The sequence below is a fragment of the Musa acuminata genome, chromosome BXJ3-9 (genome assembly GCF_036884655.1).
Source record: "Musa acuminata AAA Group cultivar baxijiao chromosome BXJ3-9, Cavendish_Baxijiao_AAA, whole genome shotgun sequence".
Classification (NCBI taxonomy): domain Eukaryota; kingdom Viridiplantae; phylum Streptophyta; class Magnoliopsida; order Zingiberales; family Musaceae; genus Musa; species Musa acuminata.
Genome location: NC_088357.1, coordinates 46,010,578 through 46,035,951, shown reverse-complemented (window position 1 = coordinate 46,035,951; position 25,374 = coordinate 46,010,578). Strand labels below are relative to the sequence as shown.

The following is a 25,374-nucleotide window of genomic DNA, read 5'->3' as shown; positions in this document are numbered from 1 at the left end:
TAAAAACAAAGTAATGCTTTATGATTTTAAGTGTTAGATAATTAAAAAATTATATTATTGTGATAAGAATATCGAGATGGATATATGGATTGATAAAAGGGTAAGAAGAAAAAATAATTATTTTTGTGAATAATTATGTAAAGCTTCATTAGAGAATTAGACGAGAGAGAATTATCTAATATGATATAAATGGATATGATAGTCAAAAAGGATAAAAATGATTAATGTTAATAGTACGAGGAGAGAAAAGATAGAAAAAAACCTAAAAAAACCTTAATAGATACTAGAAATAAAAATTTGAATACTGTAAACTTAGTTAAACTTATAGCTTTTTGTAGATCTCATTTCTCTTCTTTTTTTTCCTGAAAAATTAGAAGGTTTCAGAATCTGGAAGTGATCTAATTGACGATTACATGTGTTTTCTGCTAAGAATAGAGAACAATGAGGTAATGATATGTCCAAATTGCTGTAGTTTGTCACAATGCACTCGGCATGAAGCAGTTCTCAACTTCGTGAGATGGATTGAAGCTCAACTCTTCCTTCCCATTCTCTTACGCGCTCTTCGGCTTTCGCGGCCTGTCGATCAAAGACGAAAGAAAGAAAAATAAAACAAAATCTTCCAAAAAAAGGGGGCTAAACTTTCGATGTGTTACACTCATTACCTCTTTCTGCCATTTAGTTCTGAACATAATCAGCAGTAGAACAGAGGTCTGCACCAACGTTCCAATTAGCATCCCGATCCAAATGCCCTGCAAGATGTGTTCACCAGCCGTATCATCATCTGATCGATACAATGAACACCTCCTTTTAGTGGCTCACCAGTTCATCGAGCTTGAGCTTGAATCCAAGAACAGCTCCAACAGGCAATCCTAAGAGGTAGTAGCATGCACAGTTTATGAATGCGACCGAGGTTTGCCAACCTGCTCCTATTGCCACTCCTGCAATAGTTGAGGAGACGATGCTACTTTTCGGTTCGATAAAGGATAAAATAAGTAGTCGAAGAGAAAGGAAAGAAAATATTTGAACTTGATAGAGAATCGTTTAAACTGATATGGTTAGATGTGATTCGGGTTTTCGATATGGCACAGAGAAGAATACCTGAGAGAACAGGTTGAATGCTGTTCAGAAGAATTATGGCACCGAGAAAATACCCCAATTTTGATGCTTCGTTGATCACTTCTGGTACGTCTGTGAAGAATTCCGGCAGTTTCTTCCTGAAGATGAGAGCCATGGCCATGAAGACTGTGCCTATCAACACTGATGTGGTTAGAACAACAACCACAGAGAATTTTGCTGCTTTGGGTCGATTCGCTCCGAGTTCATTCGATACTCGAACGCTGATGCAAGAAACAAGAGATTTCAGCTTGTTAGTGAACCATTTGCTTGGTGAGATTAAGAGGTTGGAGATGGATTGCTACCTGACTGCAATATAGAATCCCAGAGTAATCATCAATGTCCAGATTTGGTAGTTCATGCTGTCAATCGGATCAGATCATGTTACTGTGCGGAACTCAAGAATGAATCATGGACACGAAGGAAGAACAGCTAACCAGATGGAAATGGCAGCAACCGCCACATCTGGATTCTTCAGGTAGCCCACGAGGATGATCACTGCAGTGTAATACCAGAGCTCCAAGCTGCAATCGCACAACAGATGAGTCAACACATCCGAAGAAATCTGAAGGAAGTTGCAGCAGAGCACCAACCATAGCATTACAGCTGACGCGAGCGACAGCTTGAAGAAAGCAGACAGGTTTTGGAAGGCCAGCAGAGAGAACCCCGTCCATGAATCTCGAAAGCAACCGGAGAACAGATAGACCATCTGAGCCAGATTAATAAGCCACCACGAAACGTTCCCGATGATGGCTGCTGCTGCCAATCCATAGCCAAGTCTCACCACGAAAACCCAGTTCAGAAGGATGTGAAGGCCGAGCACCGCACCAGCAATCTCAGTTATCACCCAAACCTTCCTCTGAGACTGGAAGAACTTCTGCAGCGGGAAGTTCACAGCGTAAGCAAACAACTGTGGGATCACCCAGACGCAGAATTCGCCTGCTACTTCCGAGATGTCGGTCGGCTGCCGCAAGAGCTTCAAGATCGGCGCTGTGAACACGTAGAGTGGAGTTAGGACAGTGGCCGTCGCCAAGGTGATGACCCACGATCTCTGCAGGTAGATTCCTAGTATGTGGAATTGCCCGGCACCCACAGCTTGGCCGCAGAGAGTCTCCAGTGCACTCCCCATGCCCAACTACAGATGAAGAAGAAGGTAATGGAGAAAGTTCGCGTGATCCGACGACTCATCTGGGGAAGAACATGATTACCAGTATCCCAAAAGCGAAGCCTTCGATGACGTTCTGAGCGACGGAGACCGCAGCAAGCGCAACGGCGCCAAGATGGCCGGCGAAGGCGGCAGTGACGAAGCTAATGGAGAACTGGAAGACTGATCCAAGTATTGCAGGGCCTGCTATGTGCCATGTCTTCTTTGATTCTTCCCAGCTCTTAGAAAGGAGCCTTTCCATGATAGGAATGCCTCAGAACTACTCTCTCTTTCTGCACTTGTTCCTTGGAATCGCAGTACCAAACTATGATGCCACATTGGTTGCTTGTTGCTAAGAACCTACCAGATAAGTTTAGGATGATTAGTTCAAGTTCTACTGAAAGACTATCCTCAACTTGATGTGACATTGTTCATGGAATCAAATCATTTTCTCCCTGCAATTGCGTCAAGCAGTCGTTTTTTATGGAGATATTGTCTGGTGACCAATCTTCTTCACCAAACAGAGATTAATGTCTACCTGCTATACAGCTTAGCAAATTGTTCCATCTCAGATTATAATAGGAAATCTCACCAAGTCCTTAGAGCCCTTGTCAGTGCTACTGGTGGTAGGTTCTGACTTCTTATGCACAAAATTCAACATCATGAAGAGAATTCAGCACAACTAATGATTGATCATATGAGTAGATGATCATGTACACATAAGGTTGTATTTTGAGCAAGTAATAGCCATCAAACCACTGAATGCAATTGATAATGTTTGTTCTTCTCCACCCTATGGTAGACATGGACAGTAGGTTGTCTCTGTCAGTATTGTAGGTAGGTTCTTTTGTTCCTTGTTTTTCTTTTAATTTTATTTTGGTTGAGGGGTTAAAAAATAATTGAAGAGTTTGTTTCTATTAGGAAAAGAAACCCTAATAAATTATGGACTTATTCATGATGATGAATTTCTCATGGAAACTGCAAGATTCCTTATCAATGTCTCATAACTTCACTCTTTTTTTTCTGTACTGTGAGTACTATTGCACCAAATCTAGACTGCAGATTTTTCTTTAGAGGACAGATACTTGCTACCACAAAGGTGAGAAAATTGATCAGTTATTGGTTTGATTTGACTTCATTTTCTCTATATCACAATAGAAAAGGTAATCTAATTAGGGCTGTTAAGGATGCAGAGTTCTTTGAAGAACTATTTATGATTGGGCATCTACAGACAGATAGAATTCCTTATAATTATAATCATCACTCCATACTAGCTGATTAATAGATCAGACCCAGTCTGATGCAATTTTGTTGGAATAGGATATGTTCAAGCTTATAAACTGATGGCCTAATGTTATGTTTTACCATGTAGAACTTTTATCATAAATTTACATCATAAAGTTATCATTAATATTGTATAAGAATGCATTTGCTGTGTGATTAGCAATAATATTTTTATTTTATATGACTAACTTCTTTAAATGGTCACTAAAACAACTATCTTTCAGTGAACTCCTCCATAGCTAAATAGTTATCTTCCTTCAGAATATATATATGAAAGCACTAGGTTGAAGACTTGAGCAATTTTCAGGATCACATAATATATAAATTTCATGACAAAATAAATTAATAATAATTTAATTAGTAAAACTTGTTTTTTGGGGTATACACATTTATGAATGTATCTTATGCCTAGCCAGAAGAGTATGAGGAGCAAAGTGTATCCATGATACAGAATTTGGATCGGGCCATACCAACATCAACAAAAGATCATAATGACTGGAGAGAAGAAGGAAGAATTGTCAATTGTTTGAGACAAAGAAAAGCATAATTCCTAATAAAATTTGGAGCAATTTTGTGATAGTGCAAACAAACTGCACAGTGGTACCTCATTGGTAGAACATCATTCAAAGCATTAATGACACAGTATGAGAAATTATTTTACAGTAGGCATGAGACTTCAGATCTACAGAATTTTTTATGCATTTGCTGTGTACAGAATTTTGATGGATTTAATGATAAGCTTGATGAAAAATCTATCAAGTGTATTTTTCTTTGATACAGTAAAGATTAGCCAATCTATCATTTTTTTTTTTGTGGATATATTTGGCTTGGGCTAGGCACATGCTTTCGAAACCGGCCCGGCTCGGCCCGGCCGGAAATTAATATTTTACACACACACACAATATTTTCCATATTTGTGTGTACATGGATCTAATATTTTACACACACAATATTTTCCATGTTGCAGGAGAAGAAAGAATGCTTCTCAGACACAGGATCTGACAATTCTTTCATAGAATTCTTCTGCATAAGAATAGAATGTATATTTAACTACAACAGCATTGCTTTCCTAATCTTCAGAACAGAGAATATGACATCTTTTACATTTGATATAGGGAAGAAAAGTGTAGAAACCTGTACATAAACTATGCTACAAGGATGTCAATTGAAAGATACCAAGAAGTTTGACATTGACAATTCATACTCCATTAACGCTTGTTCTCCTTTGATGTTACTCTTGACTGATCACAGCATGTGCAAGGCAACAATCAAAACATCATAGGAATAGGATGTGCTCTACTCATAACTGCAATCTATATACCCACAATTCAACCTTCAGATCCATCATGTTCAATGATGCATATTTTCTGCCCTGAAGTGACAGCACTGCATGGTTTCATATGCAGTAGTTTTCAGTAATTATAAAGTTCTGATACAGATTTGAGACTTCACCTTCACATTCACAATGAAATGTCAAACAGTATAAGAAGCACAAATTGTGTCTCTGTGAAGTAACAACACCACTCTGGTTTTATATTCAGAAATGTTATATTATAATACAAATTGAGATCTCAAAAAAGTGAAGGATGGATCCAGTTGCATGAAAGGCATGTGAATCCAGACAGCACCAAAAGGGCAGGGAGACAGAAGTGCATGGCTAGGAAAATGATGGAAAACTGCTATTCTTCTGCTTTAAGTGTATCATGATTTCAACCTACAATCCATACCATCATTAAGTAAGATGAAAAAAAGCAAAAGAAAAGATGGTAAAGTGAATGTTCTTTTACCTTTAAAATCCTTTAGGCACCAATGTTTTTTTTTTTTTTGTTGTTGATAAATTCTAAAAAAATCTTTAAAAAAAATTTCCACATAGATTCTTTTTTAATTTATTCCCGTAAAATATCCTTTATTTTCTAAAAAATAAAATTACCCCTAACCTTCGTTCTGCTAGACGTTTTCGTCCCATCACCTCTATCATTCATTCGTCACTATCATCGTATCCCCATTTGTATACTGTAAGACCCCATGACCTTCGTCTCATCGCCATCATCCTTATCGTCGTCCTAAAATAATCTTAATATATTTAGAATTATAATAAGTCTTTAAAGGTATTTTAGTAAATTAATAACTTATAGTTACCAAAAATTAATTGTGATGATATATATAAGCTTTCAGATTATGAAGGTATATATATATATATATATATATATATATATATATATATATATATATATATATATATATATATATATATATATATATATATATATGCCCACAGACAAGTACATGATATTACTATTCACCTTATTTGTTGACATTATGATTCAGCTTATGGCTTTCCTTGGAAGCAAGGCTAATGATCAACATAAGAGACAATTTACTACCACCCACCAACCAAAAAGCAAATCATTCAGGTGATCTATCAAAGTCATGATCAAATAAATTATAAGGTTAGTGCTCCTTATTTAAGGACAAAATGTAAAAAATAATCAGTAAGTTGCAAGTGTTGCTTCACTTTTGCTTTATTAAACTTGAGTAAAAGTTATTACTTGTGTTGTCTTTTACATTTTGTTATTCTTTTATGCAACCAAAAAGCTTGATTAACTTTTTATTTAGGTGAGGATAGTGCTCCTCCTGAGTGAAAAGAAAAAAAATTAATCTATTTGCTAAGATGAATGATTGATTAAAAATCCTTTATTTTAACTAATTTTTTACTTTAGTCAAATCTCATGAAAACCTAATTTATGGCACTTGGAAAATGTGTGCATAAGTGTAACCAAATATAGTAGATTTAATAAAATATAGTTTTAAGAGTCATGAACATTTAATACATATTATTATCTCAGTGTATAGTAGATCTAGAAATTGAAACATAAAAAATAAATGACTTCAAATTTGTTCGCCTATTCAATATACTAAATCCGATTCGACTTAGTAAATTTTTTAAATAATCTTCTCTTAAGCTTCAAGGATATTTATCGATATGATTTCCGACTTCACCTAAGGTAATTTTATCCAAGATGATGAGATCATGCAAAATTAATGGTATGGATGCTCTTGACAAAATCTATTCGACGCTCGAATTGGTAAGGGACGTAAATACTTAATCTAGAGATAAAGATTTTTTTTTACTATTAAGTAAAATCTATCGTTTTCGACTTGTTAAGGGAGTATTAGTTAATAAAATTTGGTGCTGAAATGATTTGATTAGCAATATAATGTTTATATATCAAGATGATATAAAATAATCGTGGTTGGATGAGATGAATCAACGAAGAATACTAATGTCATGAGACAAACAAGAAGGTCAAAGAAAAGAGATTTGGTTTCTCTCGATTCAATCATAGATATAATTCAGAAGACATTGTGAGCTGTTGTCGTCGCATATAGTAAGCTAAAAATCATAGGGTTGGACAAATGGCAAAGTAGCCTCTGAGGACTTTTCCCCACACCGCTGTGGTCATTTCCTTCAACAACATGATCTAAAGTACAAACGAAGCATACCACCGTGACCAACACCCAAAAGCTAGTGGAGAACGACTGCACATCTCACTCCGTTGGCACAAAGCAACCCTCGTCGAAGTCGTCAATGCAAAGAAGCCTACTGTACCGAAACGCAATTGGAAGGTGGCCTAAACCCACCTCAAAGACTTGGACTCTGAGTGATGGCCTTTCAACATCAGCTGCCGTCGTCTTCTTTGGTCAATCAGTCTCACTTTGCTTGTTCCTATCCACTGTCTCTCTCTGTCTCTCTCGATCTTGTAATGAGATTTCCCATGTCATGAATGCTGTGTGAGGAGCTCATTCGCTCACCGACACTGCGCCATGGATAAATAACCATATCAATTCGCAGGTTGGCGAGCCGGAAATATCTTTACGAGTAATATGGCTATTCTTATCGTCTACTTATGAGCTCGAAGCTTCTGTCCCGAGGAGTGTGAACATGGCCATGAGGTTCTTATGTTTGGAGCATGTGGAGAAAGCCAAGCAGTGGGACATCCTGAGGCTTTAAGCATAAATGCTGACGAGCCTCCACATGTGCCATGGCATTTTGTAGTACCAAATAGAAGATTAATGGTTTATTATGAGCAATAGAGAAATTAAGTATGATCTTTTATCCTTAGAGATGTCTTTTGGGATTCATCCTTTATCAGTTCTCAAGTCTTAGGACCAATATCTTAGGACTTTATACTGATAAACATGTTTAGTCTTATATCGACTGAATGAGATATATTCTACTGATTGTTTGCAGTGATTAGCATGTCGTCCTCGAAGCTCTCGATAGAGCATCGCCAGCTAACAGCTTCCATTGAGAAAGGCCTGCCTTTTTTGCTGTCAACCAAAAGAAAATAATGGAGTTAGCCATCGGAATCTCCAGCTTCCATTTCTTTGATCATATTCTTAGATCTTGTTTACCTGCGCAGCATCTGTGTAGCCCCCTCCCTTAAACATCAGCAACCAAAGAGTAACACAATGAAGCTAAAGCTCTTAGAGAACAAGTATTTTATATCTTGCCTTTATTATATACACCCCCATCTTCTTTCCTTTCGAAACATATGAGATCCAAAATTTCATTGCATGATACCATATAATTCTCCTAGCTAGCATTATTATGCATCTTTACTGTGGCTTCCTCTTTCTCCTTACGTACTCTACAGTTGGTAAAAGAGCCTTTAGAGTGAAAGAACAGGAAGAATAGAGTCAAAGTGAGGTGGAAGAGGCCGGTCATGGCGGATTTGGATTGGATCAGGAGTCGTTGATGGCGAAGGAGGCGCGGAGGAGGAGGTCATATGGCGCCCAGAGGGCGTCTAGCGGGCACGGCCGTCCTGCGTCCATGCGCGCCCATGGCTTGCCCTTACCGCTCCAATGCAGCAGGCTCACCGGCCCCGGATGGAGGTTGCGGCACAGACCGCGGTAGTTGTCGCCGCCAAGGCCGTGCTGGTTCCACCGGTGCTCCACCGCTGCGATCCGACCGGCGAAGACCAGCAGGAACGGCGGGAGCGAGCCCAGCTCGTAGATCCGCATCCGCTTCTGGAGCTCCATCCACTCCTCGATCTTCTCCGTGTACCCGCCGTCCCGCCACCGGCCTAGCTCCATTACCATGACGCCGGTGTTGAAGTAGCAGGCGCGCCGGCCCTCGAAGGCCACGGAGAGCGCCGGATTGGCCCAGAAGGTGGGGGTGAAATAGGAGGTGAAGTTGGCGTTGCAGTACTCCGGGGCGGCGAGGGCGAGGCCGTCGGGGATCGGGGTGGAGGCTAAGCCGGCGATGTCGTCGACGAGAACGAGGTCGGAGTCGAGGTAGACGACCCGGCGGGCGCACTCCGGGAGGAGGCGGGCGAGGTAGGAGCGCGCATAGTTGAGGGGCCGGTCGAGCGCCGCCCGGATGGAGGTGGAGATGAGCCCTGCAACGCGCTGCTCGTCGGCGAAGGGGTAGATCTGGAAGGCGAGGGAGGGGAAGGCGTCGGCGATGGTGGCGTCGAGGTAGCCTGCGGCAGAGGAGGCCACGAAGTGAAAGAAGACCGACTGTGGGCAGGCGGTGTGCTGGAGGACGGAGAGGATTGCGGCCATGGACCCGCGGAGGTAGGCCACGTCGAGGGTCATGGCGACGTGAACCAGCGTGTTGGGAGAGCAGGCAGCGCCGGGCCCGGTCGGCAGGGGCGGCGGGCACGACGGGGAGTTGTAGAACTGCGGTGCCTCGCGGAACCTCGGCATGCTCGAGGCGGCGCCATCTCTCCCTTTAGCTGCCGCTGCGGCAGCGGAGGAGGGCGACGAAAAGATAGCGAGCAGGAGAAGAAGGCTCGAAACGAGCGGTAATGGAGGCATTTGGAGATCGTATGGAAGGGGTTGGCGCACTCAACCCGTCGAGCGGAGCAGAGGCGACGTTTATAGAGAGGGAGAGCGAGGTGAGGGGAAGTCAAACGGCCGGTAAAACTCAACGCTATTACTCACGCTTCGTGGGGAGGGGGAATCGCGATGGAACCGACGGTTCTGATTAATCGATAAAATACTCGATTTCGCCCACTAATACTCTATTTCTATTCTGTAATATGCCAAAGAGCGAATGCGCGTGGGGCCCGTCCTTTCCCCCAATGGCGAGGTAGGTAGCTTGCACCGCGTGAAGAAAGTCTGATTCCCTCCCTTACATATCGAGTACGATGACCCTTTCTAATGTGCCGGACCAACAACGCGAAATGGGACCGGCAGGTTGACGGAGGCATGAAATGACCGTCTTGCCCTCCTACTACGCGTTAGGGTGTGTTTACTGCGCCGTACGCGGTGGGAGGGCACGGCGGTCAAATGGGACCCGAACGAGAACATGCCACGTGATGGAATGACTTCCATGATGATGAAGAGCGATACAACTACACCGTCCATTTTCTTCCTTCAATTCCTCCTCAGATATATATATATATATTAATTGGAAGCAGTCACTTTCCATCTCTCTCTCTCTCAGCGACTACCAAGAAGAAGGTTGCTGCATCTCCATCATCAAATGAAGCCAGAAAGATCCACCTTTGCTTGTAATTAATCTTTTCGGTGTAGGCTTGTATGTAATGTCTAACACAAATTTTAAGCTAAGACTTGCATGTCGTGCAGTTGGGAGATCATCTTCGCAAATGTGACATAGTTCTTTGCCTCTGGGGTGCTGCTGTTCATGTGTCAGAAACATGTTAGGTGTGGATGAGTTGCTTTGCTTGGGAGAAACCTCAGCCAATATTCTCTCTCTCTCTCTCTCTAATGCTGGCATCCTTGAGGTTGTCTGCATGGAGTTCACTACAATGAGGTTTTTGGCTGTTAATTACCTGAGTGAATGCATGCAGACTAACTTGAGAACTTCTTACGTCTTCAGTACAATGTTATCCATCCTCCTCTAACATTACCGAGGAGATCAGCATCGAAGACTCGCTTGCCTTCCTGCAGTAAGACTCCATCTTCTTCTCACCATCTTAAATTCTTGTCCAGAGGATGCAGGGTTTTCGTGTGACTCGACTGCATCTGTGTCTCCTCCGTAACTTGTTTTCGTCCCCATAACTTCATGTCTAGTTTAGTTCAAGGAGAAAGAACACCTAACTAGAAAAGCATGGCGTATTCCATAGGTGACCCTTAAATTGTGAAGGCTTGATCCTATTAAAGTCATTATTATTATTATTATTATTATTATGAATTTATATTGTGCATATGTTTTATGCGTGATTGTATCCATTTTGATGGCTCTGTTATAGCGCCTGTAGACATCCCTTGTGATCCAACACCGGCTATAATAAAGGCAACAGTGCCCTGTCTCTTAGATTTTGAAGAGGTCATTTTCGAGAGGTTGCAGGCATTGAATGGATACCGGACATCCATGGCTTCATAGCCAATGCCATGCATATTTGGTCAACTTTTTACTCTTCATTTTACTATTATTATTTAGGAAACACTTTATCATGTGGTGATCAATTTAATCCTAACTCCAAACCAAACACTATCTTATGAAGTATTGTCTTGTTTGTGATGGTTCGACCTTTTAGAGATACAACATCTTGTCATGGAACAATGAACTTATAGGGTTTCTATGATACACGATTTGAGAAGAATCGATGTGTAACATTACCTTTCATGAAATTATATAGGTATTATTTATATTAATAGTTGTCGGTGGGTGTTTTGAATGGTCTAATGGATGATAGCGGATCAATACTAATTCGTACGGCATTGGGACCTGTACTTATGCTTCAAGTACATGTGAAGGAGCGTGAGATCTAACCAGTTTCATGTGGATCACGTGGCACAAAGCCAGTGGTCGCCGACGCCGGCGCGAGTCGAGTCAAAACCAGGCGTATGGAAATAGAAAGCTCGAACTCACGGCACATGGTGGCCGCGCGGGTGATCTGCTACGCGAGCCGAATCAACGGGCACCGTACCGCGCGAGCCACTAGCTTCCACTTCGGGCCGTCCCGAGACGCCAGCACTGTATTCGCGCGTTCCGTATCACCTACAGTATACCCGACCCACGGAAATTATCAATTATAGTTAATTATTTTTAATATTTCGATTATTATATTTTAAAAAAATTATATTGATATTCCTATAATTCCAAAAGTTAAACATGTAGATTCAACTTAACGTTATCGATTTTACTAATAAAAATAAAAAATAAAAAATAAAATTTTAATATTTTAGTCGGTGAAAATGAATAGCATCGATAGTGTTAAATGACAAGATCGTTGGAACTTATATGTGACTATTGTGAATGAAGAGAATAGTGACGAGAGATGAGAATTGCTTGTGTTCATATATTGACTTTAAAATGGTTGTTGAAATATATTGACTTTAAAATAATTGTTGAACAGTCCTTTTGTAATTTGTCGACATTGATGTAGATATCGACCAACGAAAGAAACATAAATATAGATATTGAGGAACTCTCACATCTTGTCGCCGAGAAGAAGTGTCATCATTTATCATCATCAATTAGAATATTAAAATTATTATTTTATTTTTATATTTTTATCAATAAAATTAATAGGATAAATATATTTAAATATTTCACGTTTATAAAGAATGTTAATATATATATATTTTTTAATATAAAAATTTGAGATATTAAAAGTAATTAATACATAATGTAATATATAATTAACCCGCATGAAAAATACCGGATAAGTATTGCTGACGCTAAGGGCGTGTACGTACGTGAACCAAAGGTCAGCGCCGCCATGTGAAACTTTGACTAACGCGGGCACATCACTGCATCAGGACCGACAACAAAAATAAATATTTTGACCGCAATAAAAATAAAAGAGAACTCCTTTAAACTCGCATCCTAAAAAAAAATCATTACCCAGCTTAGGAGACATTAATAATACGAATCCATAAAAAGCCATCACAATTTTAGCAGAAAATGACAGAGCTTGGGACAGACAAAGAACAACAAAGTCAACTCCAGAAATGAATTTAAATATCTCAGAATCAGCTCAGATATAATTTTCTAATGTCCAATCTGTAGCCCAGAATTCATTAGAGGTGACGAGGTATTAATAAGCTGATAAAAGAAGTGAAAAGGTTCTTAGGCAAGCCAATTACATTAGAGTTCCTGCTACAATGCTCGATGTAAGCAGGAGAAAACAAGTAGCTTTCGTTCACTAGGAAATTTCTGCTGTCTTTCCACGTTACGAAGACTCCAATGTGTGAAACCTTTGTGGATCCAAGGAATACTGTACAGCCGTCAAAGCGGAAATTGACTCTCAATACTTTTTTATCAACAGAGTACGCAGAAAGGACCGGAGATGGGTCTTTTCTTCGAGCAGCAGACCCTCTCTGCGCATATCCGGGATGTGGGTCTCCAGAGAGGTACATCGATGCCTCTTGCTGGGGATTGGCTTGTAGGTCTTGATGGGCAGTCACCGAACACAGTTCAGCACTATTTTAATGAACATCTCTGAAGTGTGTCACAGACAGAGAGAGGGGGTTAAATAAGTAAGAACAAGAAAGAAAAAAAACCACAAAATTGCAAACTTACAGCTACTGGTGTTCATGAGTTCAATTTTCTCTCTATGGTGCAGTAAATCTATGGCACATCTTGCATGGATCTGGTGGACCACTAGTACAGGAGAGGATCAATGATCATGTGGTGATATTAATGCTGCTGACATATATTTTCTTTACTTATTTATGGCAGAGGGAAGTGCAGAAGTACTGCAACATAAGGTTTCTGCAGTTATTATGGCAGAATGCAGTAAATGGCTCCAATTGTTTGAATCTCTACCTCTTGAGTTCAAACTTGGCAACTGCACATGGAGACACAAGACATGGTGAGCTATATAGAAAAACCTGATGAGGGTGTGAAGGAAACACCCAGGAAACTATTGATTTCTCCTCACAGACCTTTTTAGGTGTCAGAAACCAGGGGTAAGTAGTAGAGGTCATCATCCACATAACAAGAGGCCCCACCTGGATGTCACACTGGGTTGCATTCATGCCTCCTGCAGAGGGAGTAACTGGAAGACATGAGACAATACTGTGAGGAAATTTACCAGAACTTTAGGGTTTGCTGAAAAGCAGAAGTCACTAGAGGGCCACCAGTCAGGACTTTCACAGTTTGTAAGAGAATTGAAAGACATTACTGCATATATCAACCATACAAAGACAAATATAATTGACAATTATAAACAAGGTTTATAATTAGGCAATCAATTTAAAAAGGAAAAGGAATAAAAAAAAGGATGGTTTGAAACAGTGAATCCTATTCTATGAGTCATGAAACATGTTAAACCATTTAAAAGCAAGTGGCATAACAATTTTGTCATAACAATAGAATAAACTGCAAGATATGAAGTGTGAAAAACAAGTTAGATGGTAAGAGTATGTGCTGACCTAATTAAAGAATAAATTTTTTAGAACTAGAGTAGATGGTAAATGATGACATATTATGATTTCTACAACAGCTGCAGGTATGGATGCAGAGATAATTAAAGAAAAGTAAAATTCAACCACAGCAATTTGTGCTCTTGTCACTAAGGCATATTATGATTATTCAAATTAAAATGATAAAATGGTTTCACTTAATTTATCAAAAGTTCTTACTCTGTGCTTTTTGATACTATTCCAACAAAATTTCTTTTCCTCTATGATAAATAGATTGCAGATGCAAGTCAATTATTTATTATTTATCAAAATTATTAACTAATGGTTTTAATATTACAAGGTTCAAGGTCAAGCATTGCCGTATACAAGCATGCCACATCATCTCTCTCTCTCACTCAGCACATAGCTCAGGATACTTGAACATTGTTTTATGTTTCTTAATTAACATTTTATATAATCATTTTCTAATGATTTTGATGACGAAGATTTAAGTGTTTTATTTGCACTTGATGTGATCATTTGCCAATGATTTTAGTTCAAAGGATAGTAGGGTACCACAACACAATAATAACAACAACAAAATCGTAAGTCTCAACCATTTAAAATCGACTACATGAATCATTTATCGTCAAATAAAAAATCATTTGTTTTGTTAAGTTTAGAATAATTAAATATTTATTTATAATTTTTATTAAGATCTTTTCAAGTCTTCCTCTATCTCTCTTGATATCACAAATATTAATTATATCAATTCTTCGCATTCGTAAGTCTCGTAAGCACATGTCTATATCATCTTAAACGATTCTTTTATCTTATCTTATCGAAGCAATGCCTAGTTCTCTACGAATAAAAATATTTTTTTTTCCTATCTTTTCTAATAACTCTATACATTCATATTAATATTCTTGGTAATATAAATTTTTTGTATATATTGTATATTAATTGGCCAACACTCATATCCATAAAATGTAACTGTCTTATAAAATCTTATATTTAATAACAAAAATATTCGATGATCACACAAGACTCTTAATACCCTTGATCATTTTAATAATCTTAGTTTTACTCTATGAATAATATTTTTATCGATTTATCTATTTTGTTGAACAATTAATCTAAGATACCTAAAGTTTTTACTTAAAGAGATTTTTTGTCCATCCAGTTTAACTACATTCTCCTATTTATTTCTAAAATCATTAAAATTATATTTTATATATTTAATTTTAATCCAACTTAATTTAAAACCTTTGCTTCAGAGGATAAATTATTAAAACATATTTATAGAACATACTTTGAATGATTGAGCTATAGATTGTCTCATTAATATAAGCCAACTAATATGCTCTCAGCTCATCTCCTTTAATCACTATACCTATTTGGATGGATTTGTTATATTTCCTTATTTGTTGCTTGCATTGATTAGTGAGACTTGTATAGTTTTATATTTTCATTTTAGTAAATTCCACTAATTTTGTTTCACATTTTGCCAACCAAATTAACCACCAAAAGAAGAACAAGAATATCAAGAATGAACTATAGTGGGATATGGACATCATAAATGTGGATTCATCTTAATTAAGCATAAATGACACCCAGCAGTCCAAGTAATATTTGCTCAAAAGCATACTAGCAGCCACTAACCTTAGACACAAATCCAGACAAACATAAAGATGGCTTAGAACTGAAGTCTAGTCTCACAATTACCTATTCTGGTGTAATCTTAAGCTAGTAGATACAACATGACATTCTAAAGCTACTGCTATACTAGTAATTAAAGGACAATCCAGAACAAGTTCATGTGTTCCCAGAAAAATTGGAATTAAAATCCAGTTTACAGAGATCTTAATAATGTGATCCTGGTTTAAAGGTGACAGGTACATGAAGCTCATATGCATGAATGAGAAGTACCATGCCATGGTCACAAAGATAAGGCTTATATCAGTAAATGATCAAGTTACATGAGGCTAATTTAATTGTTAGAAGAGAACACCATCAAGCTGAAGAGAAGGAAGCTATCAGTAGCTCCATGCAATATGATACAAACAATCAAGGACTTCAATGAAGTTAAACTGGAAGCCATATGATCTCAAGACAATACAGATAAGCATCAAAGAAGGAAAAAATCTAACAAATATGAGCAACTGAATGGTTTGTGATTTGTGAACATCACAGTACAGTATGAGAGACTGAAAAGACGACCCAGGTAAGAAATATGAAACATTCATAGGACTGTCATCAGCAATGTTAAAAGCATAAGAAAATATTACTGAACAATATACAAACATGTGCCATTTAAATTGAAACGAGGAAAATGATTTCTTGGAACACATGGATAAATCAACTCTGTTCACCCGATAACTTGAACCAATTTATTACATGTCACACCAGAATTGGTCTACAACATCTGAAGGGCAAAAGGGATAAATTATAAGAACCTTCTTCATTTGCATTTTAGGTTCAGACAGCAAATGAACATGACCTTATACTTCATCATTACATTTGAGAGACAAAATGTACTCCATGAACCAAAAGAAACCATTTTGTCTTCACATACCCCATATAATCAATCTAAATCTCTATGGATACTTCCTCATCTTTCTTTTAAAATTGTAAGCCAAATTTAATGAACACTGCAGCATAGACCAATATCCTCACTATAAAAAAAATTTGATGAGTTTGTACATTAACACAAGTCCACAGTTGATAATGATAGACTCAACAAAGATAATAGGGGAAAAGATTAGAACAATGAGATCATTGTGATTCTATTGAAGAATTTGACAGCTGAAAAAGCAAAGAAAAAAAAAAGAGAGCTTGAATCAGCGAAAAGGAATCTCCAAGCAATGATAGAGTTTGAACTGCTTGGTTTTATGTAAATATTTTTCTTCAAATCCACAGAACTAACACATATTTTCTTGGTGAAAATAAATTCTCAGAAAAGAATCTCCACATACTTTCTAATTCAAATTGCATTTCATCTATGCAAAGGCTTGTTTCACTGTAAGCAATTACTGGAGTCCACAAAACACTGATGTGGTCAATAATATGGCATGGCACAGTACTCCTCATTTAGCCATGATTCTCGACAGTGATGAGTACAACAAATTCTACAATCAAAGTACATGTAAAACCTCAAATCCTCAATGAAATTTAAGTTTCATGAATAATTCCCATTAGCTTAACATCAAAATATCCAACATAAAAAATGGTAAACAAAGAAACAATAAGCATCAATTGTTTAGCATATGAGATATAGAAATGGATAATCCAAATAAATATGATAAAATTAGAATGTAAAAACATGGATGTTGATCATATATGTTTTTCAGTAAAATGCAGGGTATACAGTTTCGAATAATACCGCCCGGTACGGGTGGAACATACCAGTCCGATAGGTTACCGATACGCAGACCGCCCGTTACCGGGCGGAACGCTTAAAAGCGCCCTGTATTAGACGATACGGGGTTATATCGAGCGGTAACAGTTGAAATTTCGACTGTTACCGCCCGACACAGCTTGGTAACGGTCGAAATCGACCGTTACAACTTGGTAACAGTGCTCCAAAGGTCAAATTTACTGTTGGAGCCCCTTCTCAGATGTTTTTAAACCCTTCTTCTCTTCTATTTCACTCCATTTCATTCTCATACTCTCTTAAATTATCTCAAACTATTTTTTTCTCATATTTGTGCTCTCCTAAACTCTACAAAATAACGATTTGTGAATTGAATCAAAGCTAATTTGGAAAGATTAAGAGAAAGAACTTTCTAATCAAAATGTATGTATTCTCTTTCTTTAATTAGAGAGTAATTAAGTTCTTTAATGTTACGATAAGTGCGTTTAATATTGATCAATTCAAAATTAGATACTTAATAGGTCAAATATTTATATTTCATGCATATTGAATATTGAAAGATATTTATGATAGTAAAATACGAACCTTGCATAAGACTATTCTTTAAAGCCCGAAAAAGATATGTGATACTATTCTTATCTAATTTACATTGATTTTGCTAAACTTATACTATTACTATATTTATTTCTAACTTAAAAACCCTATCATAACTTTTTTTTTCAGGTATTTTCGGATGATTTTACACCTAAATTAAGTGTACCGCTCGATATGCTCTAGCGTACCGCTCGGTATACGGTACCGTACCATACCGAGCCAAGCTCGAAACATTGGTACGATACGGTATTTCAATCCTTGGTAAAATGTACGCATAAAAATGACAAAAGTTATTGGTTGTTCCCTTCCCAAAAATCACAGAAGACATTGAAAAGAATCTGACATGACCAGCTGTAATCTTCTATCTCGAATAATAAACTAGATACATATTTGCAGGTCCATTTAAGCTGGTTGGTGTCCGAGAAATTGCCCAACAATCTCCAGCCTTGAGAAATCTATTAGTACTCAGATCTTTGAATAAGTAATCGCTACATATAAACTTGCAACATGAATAGCAAATATAAAGGTCAAAGACAAAAGTGTAGTAGCAACAAAGTCAAGTTTCAAGAATTGAAGTGTCACTGAACTCCACCTCTTATTGATTGTTATGTAACAGTTCATGACTGAAATTCGAATACAAGATTAGACCAATTGTTTCAAACTATATTCTATCAGGAAGGATTGTATCACTTCACACTATTCTCATAGTAAAAAGTTAAGAAAGAAGTAACAAAGTGCTAAATCTTTTCCACTTGAGTTCTTGAAAATAAAGATTAGCTTTTAACCTGCCATTACAATAAATGCATGCTTTTTGGCAAAACATTTGTTGCATTTCCAAGGAACCAATCCGTAAAAGTAGCCTCTCGACCACACAAACCTCTGGTGAAACATGATAATTTTCTTGAATCCTCATTAGGTATCTTCATTGTGGTCCAAAATCATTAATTTTTTTTTTTCTGATAGAGCACCCATGATTCATGTCCCTTGATCATGACAAGGTTTGTAGCATTGGGATAGGAATTGATGTTAGTGCTAGGATAGGTCCAGGGATTTGAACCAGGATTGGGTTAATATCAACCTAGGATTTAGAATCAAAATCAACTTAATCAGCTAGATTTGTTCGATCTTAAAATCATAGAATTGAACTAAAAAAGATAGGTTTAAACTAATAAAAGAACAACACAAAAAAATAAAAATAAAAATCATGTGTAGCAAGATATGCTAAAATGTAATTCTTTAATGTACAAATATCGTTCCTGGATTTGTCAATAGGTAGGAACATTATTTTGAAAAAAACAACAAAAATCCTCTTAATCTTCCGAATGCACTACTATGGCTTTGTTTTTTGCATTGAGTTATTCATCATAGCAGTTGGTCTTACATATTCCCTCACTACTCAAAGGAAAATCAATCACTTGATCTTACCATCAAAAACCTATGTAATTCACTAAAACTCTCCTCTCTTTCATACTCAACTCTCACTCTTTTTTCACATTTAAACTCATGATAAATCATTAGGAACTCTCCTCAGTCATTGAAATGCAGGAAGCTGCTACCAACAGAATGAGTCTAGTGAGCTGCAACGAGCAGATACTTATTCGCTCCTCTTTCCCTCATCTCCAAGCAATTGGAAGTCCAGACATCCTATATCAGTATCATTGCCATTAGCCTCACCTGATCCTCCTAATCTCGTACAACCCCTTAATTCCTACAAACACCTACCTCAAGTGACTACCAATTTAACTTTAGCAAGGAAGATCATGGCCACAATTCTCATGAATCCCTCAATATTCCATTTCTAAGCACATTCACTTTAGATATCTCCATTCATCTAAATAAGCTTTTGAAACACAAAAAAAAAAAAAACCAAAGAGAAAAAGAATGCGCCATCATTCAGTTGAGGCTTTGAACCATCTCTTTGAATGAAGCATGTAACACAACATATTTCAAGATAACTTAATAAAGAACTCTAGTCCAATGTTTTAAACATATGCCACTTTACTATTATATGCTCTCGTTATAATTTTTGTGACAAAAAACTCTTGTAAGCTTTTTGAAGAAAATACCCTCCAAATCCTGAATTGGGTAATTGTCACACATCCCTTGACTCAGTAAGACACGAACTGAGCACAACTAAGTGCAGACAAAACTCTTTGCATCCAAACTCCAAAGAATACGTCTCCACATCTCACCAGTTATGTTTGCATCTCAATGAAAATCCCCACTGATTTGTGTGCTGTTTTCGAAACTTCATTGATTCCTTAGCATATAAGACAACGACAAGCTGTTCTTCTCTTCAGGAATTATAAACAAGTCCATTCAAAACAAATGAACAAAACATCAAAAAGATATTTGACAAGCATCTTTCTGATATATTTAATTTCACTTAATTAAACAAAATTCATAGTTCAATCTTAACCTCCCTGCTCATGAACTCAAAACTTCAAAAAGAAGTAATAAACAGGCCAACTAGATGTTAAAGCAAATTTTAGATGACAAGTATACATAAATGAACGTGCCAGCCATATGCCAAGATTCAATCTGTTCTTTATACAAACCAATCAAACACCAAACAAGTATGCGGTATTAGCTACATGCCAAGAGCTCTCTGCATAAATCCAGGCACATACATGGAATGGTGAGTATGATGGTATGTATGGCAGTACATATCACGTTACTGTTGGCTAGAATTAGCATGACAAGCAGCATTTAGTAAAAAAAAGACTGAAACATGGTTTCAGATATAGAAGATTAGGTGGACAAAAAATGTAGTACAGATATGTTGACCACACATATGGTCGATAGGACAAGGTTAAAAACAAGGTATCAAATATGAAGTCGTATCAATCAGTATTTCTTAGTCTATCCTTAATCCTCATAGTTGTATGTGGTACATCGACCATACCAAAGCAATACCATTGCATAAATATACTTTTAATATTATTGTCCCAATGGTATACATACCATGGTTCACCATATGATCAATCCGACTCAATTTACAGTATGTTAGGTGCATAACAATATTTAATTTTTTTGAGTAGAAGTATAGCAGTACCTCCAAAGCATATGAATTGGATTCAATAGTCAATACTATCCACAAATGCAAGTATACTTGTCAAATAAGTTATGGCTAAAGCATATTTACACATTTTTCTTGTGCATTTTACTTTCCACAAGTAAAGAAACATAGAATTTTGTGGATACAAAGTAGCATCCAAATATCAGAACCACACAAACATGTTTGTTAAAAAAAGGATAAGGTCAAAAAATAAGAAAGCTTCGAGAATGAACTTAATATGTCAAAATATCACTAAAAAGAAAATAGCACTCTGCTTGAGAACATATGCCAACGGTATACAATGATTTACCATCACAACAAAGCATGAGCATCATGTAGGTACAAGCAACCATTTTTTTTAATGTAATTCACAAACACAGGAATACTGGTTCAATGCATAAAGCATTAAAAGATCACACTTAATATTACAAACAGATAAAAATAAAGTAAAAGTTTTCACAATTTCTCCTTGTTTCACCTATCTACTCATGAAACTTTTGAATGATTCCAAACACCACAAGTACCACCAGAAAGTTATCAACCTTCATAAATGCCCTTTCAATTGATAGACATATAGAATTTGTTAGATTTCAGAATCTAAACAAATTCTGATCTGAACCCTTTTTAGAAAATACACTTCACCCCTTGGATTGCCTAGCTCATTAGGGTAGCAATATAATGGAAAAGATAAAATCAAATTATTACAGATTGTAGTTTGTCATTGGAGCAATGTGGATATAGTCTGTCTATAACTCACCATCATGGCCTCAAGCAAGTCCACAAGCATAAAGGGTGAAATAGGAATAACATATAAGGGAAAGGTGATAATTCTGTAATTTAACCCAAACTTGGCTTTAATCCAACCTCAATTTAATACCAATTAAACTGACATCTATGAGTCAATAATAACATGGGCACGTGCCAAAGAATCTAAGATTTGCAGAACCATTCATGATATTATATTGCTAATTATCAGAGCAAGGAACAGGAACAAAAGCAAGTTCCACATGACATCAACCTGTCGTCCACAGTTTGCATGTCGCCAGAACCCATAAGCATGACCGAAACCATAAGCACGAGGTCCATGACCATGGTGGAACCAATAAGAATGCTGGCCATGACCATGGTAGAAACCATGAGCAGGCAGACTATGAAATACATTGGCATGGCTGCCATGGTCAACATCATTGGCAGTTGCATCCTGAAACATGAAGTTTCTCTGATTTATGCCGGCCATTTGATTCCTAGCGGCAGCAGAATGATTTGCAGGTGCATTTGGGAATGTGAAGTTCCCAAGCCTCGTTCCAGCCAAGTGATTTGTGGCCATGACCCATGGCTCATGATGATGGATATGGTTCATGTTACGATGATAGATATAGTTCAAATCGGGTTGCGGTTGCAAGGCTGTCGCCGGCGTCCAACCGTGTGATGGATATGATTCATGTCATGGTGATATATATGGTTTGCATCGGTTGGCAGTTGTGGGGCTGTTGCCAACCTCCGAGCAGCGGCTGGACGGCTGGGATTGTCCACACGAGTGGTCGACCTGGACTGAGGGTGAGTGGAGCTATTTCCTCCACAGTAGAGAGGGACGATCGCCTCCTCCGCAACAGTGGCCTTGCAGACAGGGCATTCAGAAGAGCGGGAGTGATCATGGAGCCATTCGTAAAGGCAAGGCAAGGCCAGCAGAAGAGGTGACCGCATAGGGTGACAACGGGCTCCTGAGCCAGATCTAAGCATATGTTGCATTGGAAATTTCCGGCCTCCCTGTTGCTACTACTTCCACCAACCAAGCAGCTTTGGGAATCTCCATTAGACGACTCGCCAGATCCACTGCCCATCTAAAATCAGCACAAGAATCAAAATTACATCTTCATGACGCGACATTACCAACAAGAACCGAATGTCCTAAACTCCAAGAAAGAATTCAACGAAGAAAGGACCAATCTTGAGACTGAAATATCAAACCCTAAGTCAGACGAGCACCAAAAATTGAGGCCAAAGCTCAGACTTTTCCTTCACGAGCATAGAACCAAATAGGCCACAACTCACATGCCAAGCACCAGTCAATCGATCGACCAGGAAAAGGCCATGACTTGCAGATCGAGTTACAAGCAACGAAAGAGAACTTCTCCAGAGACCAATAACAACACATTACAATCAACAAAACAGAAGTAGCAGAGGCAAATGCACAAAGATCCTACGAGGGGAAGGGAGAAGACTTCCTGCTGCTTTTGGATTCTTCTACCCACTCCATCATTTGGTCGGAGTTCATCGTGTGCATTATAAGCGACACTTCAGAGACATTACAAAGCCAGTGGACAGTGATAACGGTTGGGGGGTAAATTTGCATATATGTTCCTCCAAAGTAAGTAATTTTCATATATGCGCTTGCAATTAATCTCATGTAATTAATTATATTTGACATAACTCTATTTTTCTATTTTTATTTTTTTTTCTTCTAATTCTCATTTATAATTATGATTAAGTGTATTAAATTATTCATTTTGTCTCAAAGAAAATATAAAAGAGAAAAAGTTGAATGAGGTGCGAGAAGAGGAAAATAGAAGAATAGAAATGATGTGAATGGAACGAACGTTTATTTGGATTATTGAATATGTTACTTATAATTATGGATTATGTTTCCGATTAAGAGGTGATGTTCCTCTTTAACTAATAGATTTTAATCGTGGAGTGTTAAATATAACTTATTAGAAAATTTGAGGTGTGAATTAGATATATGAATATGAGAAGATGGAATCAGAACATTACAAATATAAAAGCCATAAAATAAAATTTTCTTTAATGGGTTATGGAATTATGTAGTCCCCAATTAAGATTGATGTATTATATTGAGAGTGGTCGAAATAGCATATTCTTGTTCGTCGAAGAAAATAAAAAGACTATAATCTTAATTTATTTCTCCAAAGGTCTCAAGGAAAATGGAAAATTTTTGTTATGTTGATAATTTTTTTCATTATGAGGAAAGGCAAAAAAATATAATGAAAATATGATTATGAATATGATATATTGTTATAAAGTGAAAAAATTTAATGGTAAAAATACAAAATCAAATAACAATAGATCTAAAGATTATGATGCTTATCTTTCAATATTATTTAGAAATTATTTTCTCACATCAACATCGGATTCAAAATTTATAGTGATGCCGATTAGTAGTCATCTTTCCTTCTCTTCCTATCATAGAAGGTATAAGTAATTTAAAAAATTTCTCCCATCAAATTTATTTCCTAAGTAATTTTATCATAATGTTTTGCCCGATAACCATAATCAGAATCCAATGATATCCATAATATATCTTATCTGATTAAATAGGATTAAATAATCTATTAGTTTAAATAGCATATTATGAAGAAAATGGAAACAAAGAGAAAATAAGAAAGCTAAGATCTTGTTTTATATCTCAAAGGTCTCAGCGGAAAGAAATTTTTTTGTTATGTTGATAATTTTTTTTCACTATGAGGAAAGGTAAAAAATAAATAAAATAAATATATTTTTGTTATGATTATGAATATGAAGTGTTTACTATATATATATATATATATATATATATATATATATATATATATATATATATATCCTTTTTATTGGTAACTTAGGCTATATATTTATTTGAAAATTCTCTAAATTTTTATTTATTTTTTTATTAGAGCTCTTTTTTATTTATTCTTATAATATTTTTTAAAAATGATTAAATTACCCCTACATCGACTCGTTGCCCATCGCATTCGCCTTTGCATGCTCCCTCTTGCCATCATCGTCACCTTTGCCACTATGAAGCCCCTCCTACCATCTTTGTTGGCTTTGCGATTATGAGACTTTCATCCTATCGCATTGCCTTTATCCAATTCCCTGCTTTCCTTAACATCTCATTGCTCTACTCATTATACTTTTTCTTGACATCGTCACCTCGATTGTCAATCCTACCTCAGTAATCGTTAAGTTTGCTCAACTCATCAGCCTCTCCAAGCCTCGTGTCACCTTTGCCACCTCTAAAATTCTTTGGGTTTTGCTTTTAATCACACTTGCTTCACCATCTGTCATCTTGTTTGCTCCCTCTTCGGGTATATCACATAGAAAAAAGAACAAATGCATGCTAGTGTTGAGCCCCCTTGCCCCGTAAACTTATGGATGTAAAACATAATGTGTGAGATTAAGACAACCATGGATGACAATTAAGGGCAAACTGAGTTGAGAGGAAGGTGATGATGATAGGGTCTCACGACGGACAACAACAACCACAATGATACAAAGCAAGAGGTCAAAGAAAGAGAGAAGGAGAGACAAGAGAGGTGAGATCTGGTGGTAAGACAAAAGCAATAGGTGGCAAGCGAATCCCTTCCCAAAGAGGTGAAGAAAGGTTAGCACAGAATAATTTGGTCTTTTAGAAAAAAAAATATTTCATAGGTATAAATGAAAAAAAAGGATACTAACTCGTGAAAAAAAAAGAATAAGCGGCTT

At 37.2% G+C, this 25,374-nt stretch overlaps 2 protein-coding genes and 1 long non-coding RNA gene across 4 annotated transcripts; all 3 read right to left on the bottom strand.

Annotated features, from left to right (window-relative positions):
• Window positions 1-312: 312 nt before the first annotated feature.
• Window positions 313-2,676, bottom strand: LOC135649372 (protein DETOXIFICATION 29-like). Its single transcript, XM_065167654.1, has 8 exons — window positions 2,322-2,676; window positions 1,707-2,248; window positions 1,551-1,637; window positions 1,419-1,475; window positions 1,099-1,337; window positions 820-938; window positions 663-749; window positions 313-576 (listed from the first exon to the last, which is right to left on the bottom strand). Exons 1-8 carry the CDS (start codon window positions 2,517-2,519, stop codon window positions 505-507), a joined length of 1,401 nt encoding a protein of 466 aa, XP_065023726.1. The 5' UTR covers window positions 2,520-2,676; the 3' UTR covers window positions 313-504.
• Window positions 2,677-8,029: 5,353 nt separating this feature from the next.
• Window positions 8,030-9,410, bottom strand: LOC135649860 (probable galacturonosyltransferase-like 2). Its single transcript, XM_065168768.1, has one exon. It carries the CDS (start codon window positions 9,362-9,364, stop codon window positions 8,288-8,290), a length of 1,077 nt encoding a protein of 358 aa, XP_065024840.1. The 5' UTR covers window positions 9,365-9,410; the 3' UTR covers window positions 8,030-8,287.
• Window positions 9,411-12,460: 3,050 nt separating this feature from the next.
• LOC135649861 (uncharacterized) lies at window positions 12,461-23,154 on the bottom strand. Of its 2 annotated transcripts, none has more exons than XR_010501409.1 (4): window positions 23,097-23,154; window positions 13,409-13,506; window positions 13,044-13,311; window positions 12,461-12,962 (listed from the first exon to the last, which is right to left on the bottom strand). It is a non-coding gene; the product is annotated as an uncharacterized LOC135649861 (long non-coding RNA). The 2 variants fall into 2 exon arrangements; XR_010501408.1 differs by lacking the exon at window positions 23,097-23,154 and adding an exon at window positions 21,911-22,272.
• Between the last annotated feature and the right edge of the window lie 2,220 nt (window positions 23,155-25,374).

Coding starts and splice junctions, on each gene's coding strand:
- LOC135649372 (XM_065167654.1), bottom strand. CDS start 2,519: ATGGAAAGGCTCCTTTCTAAGAGCTGGGAAGAATCAAAGAAGACATGG. Junction 2,249..2,321: donor GCTTCGCTTTTGGGATACTG/GTAATCATGTTC, acceptor CTTCATCTGTAG/TTGGGCATGGGGAGTGCACT. Junction 750..819: donor AGCTCAAGCTCGATGAACTG/GTGAGCCACTAA, acceptor CACATCTTGCAG/GGCATTTGGATCGGGATGCT.
- LOC135649860 (XM_065168768.1), bottom strand. CDS start 9,364: ATGCCTCCATTACCGCTCGTTTCGAGCCTTCTTCTCCTGCTCGCTATC.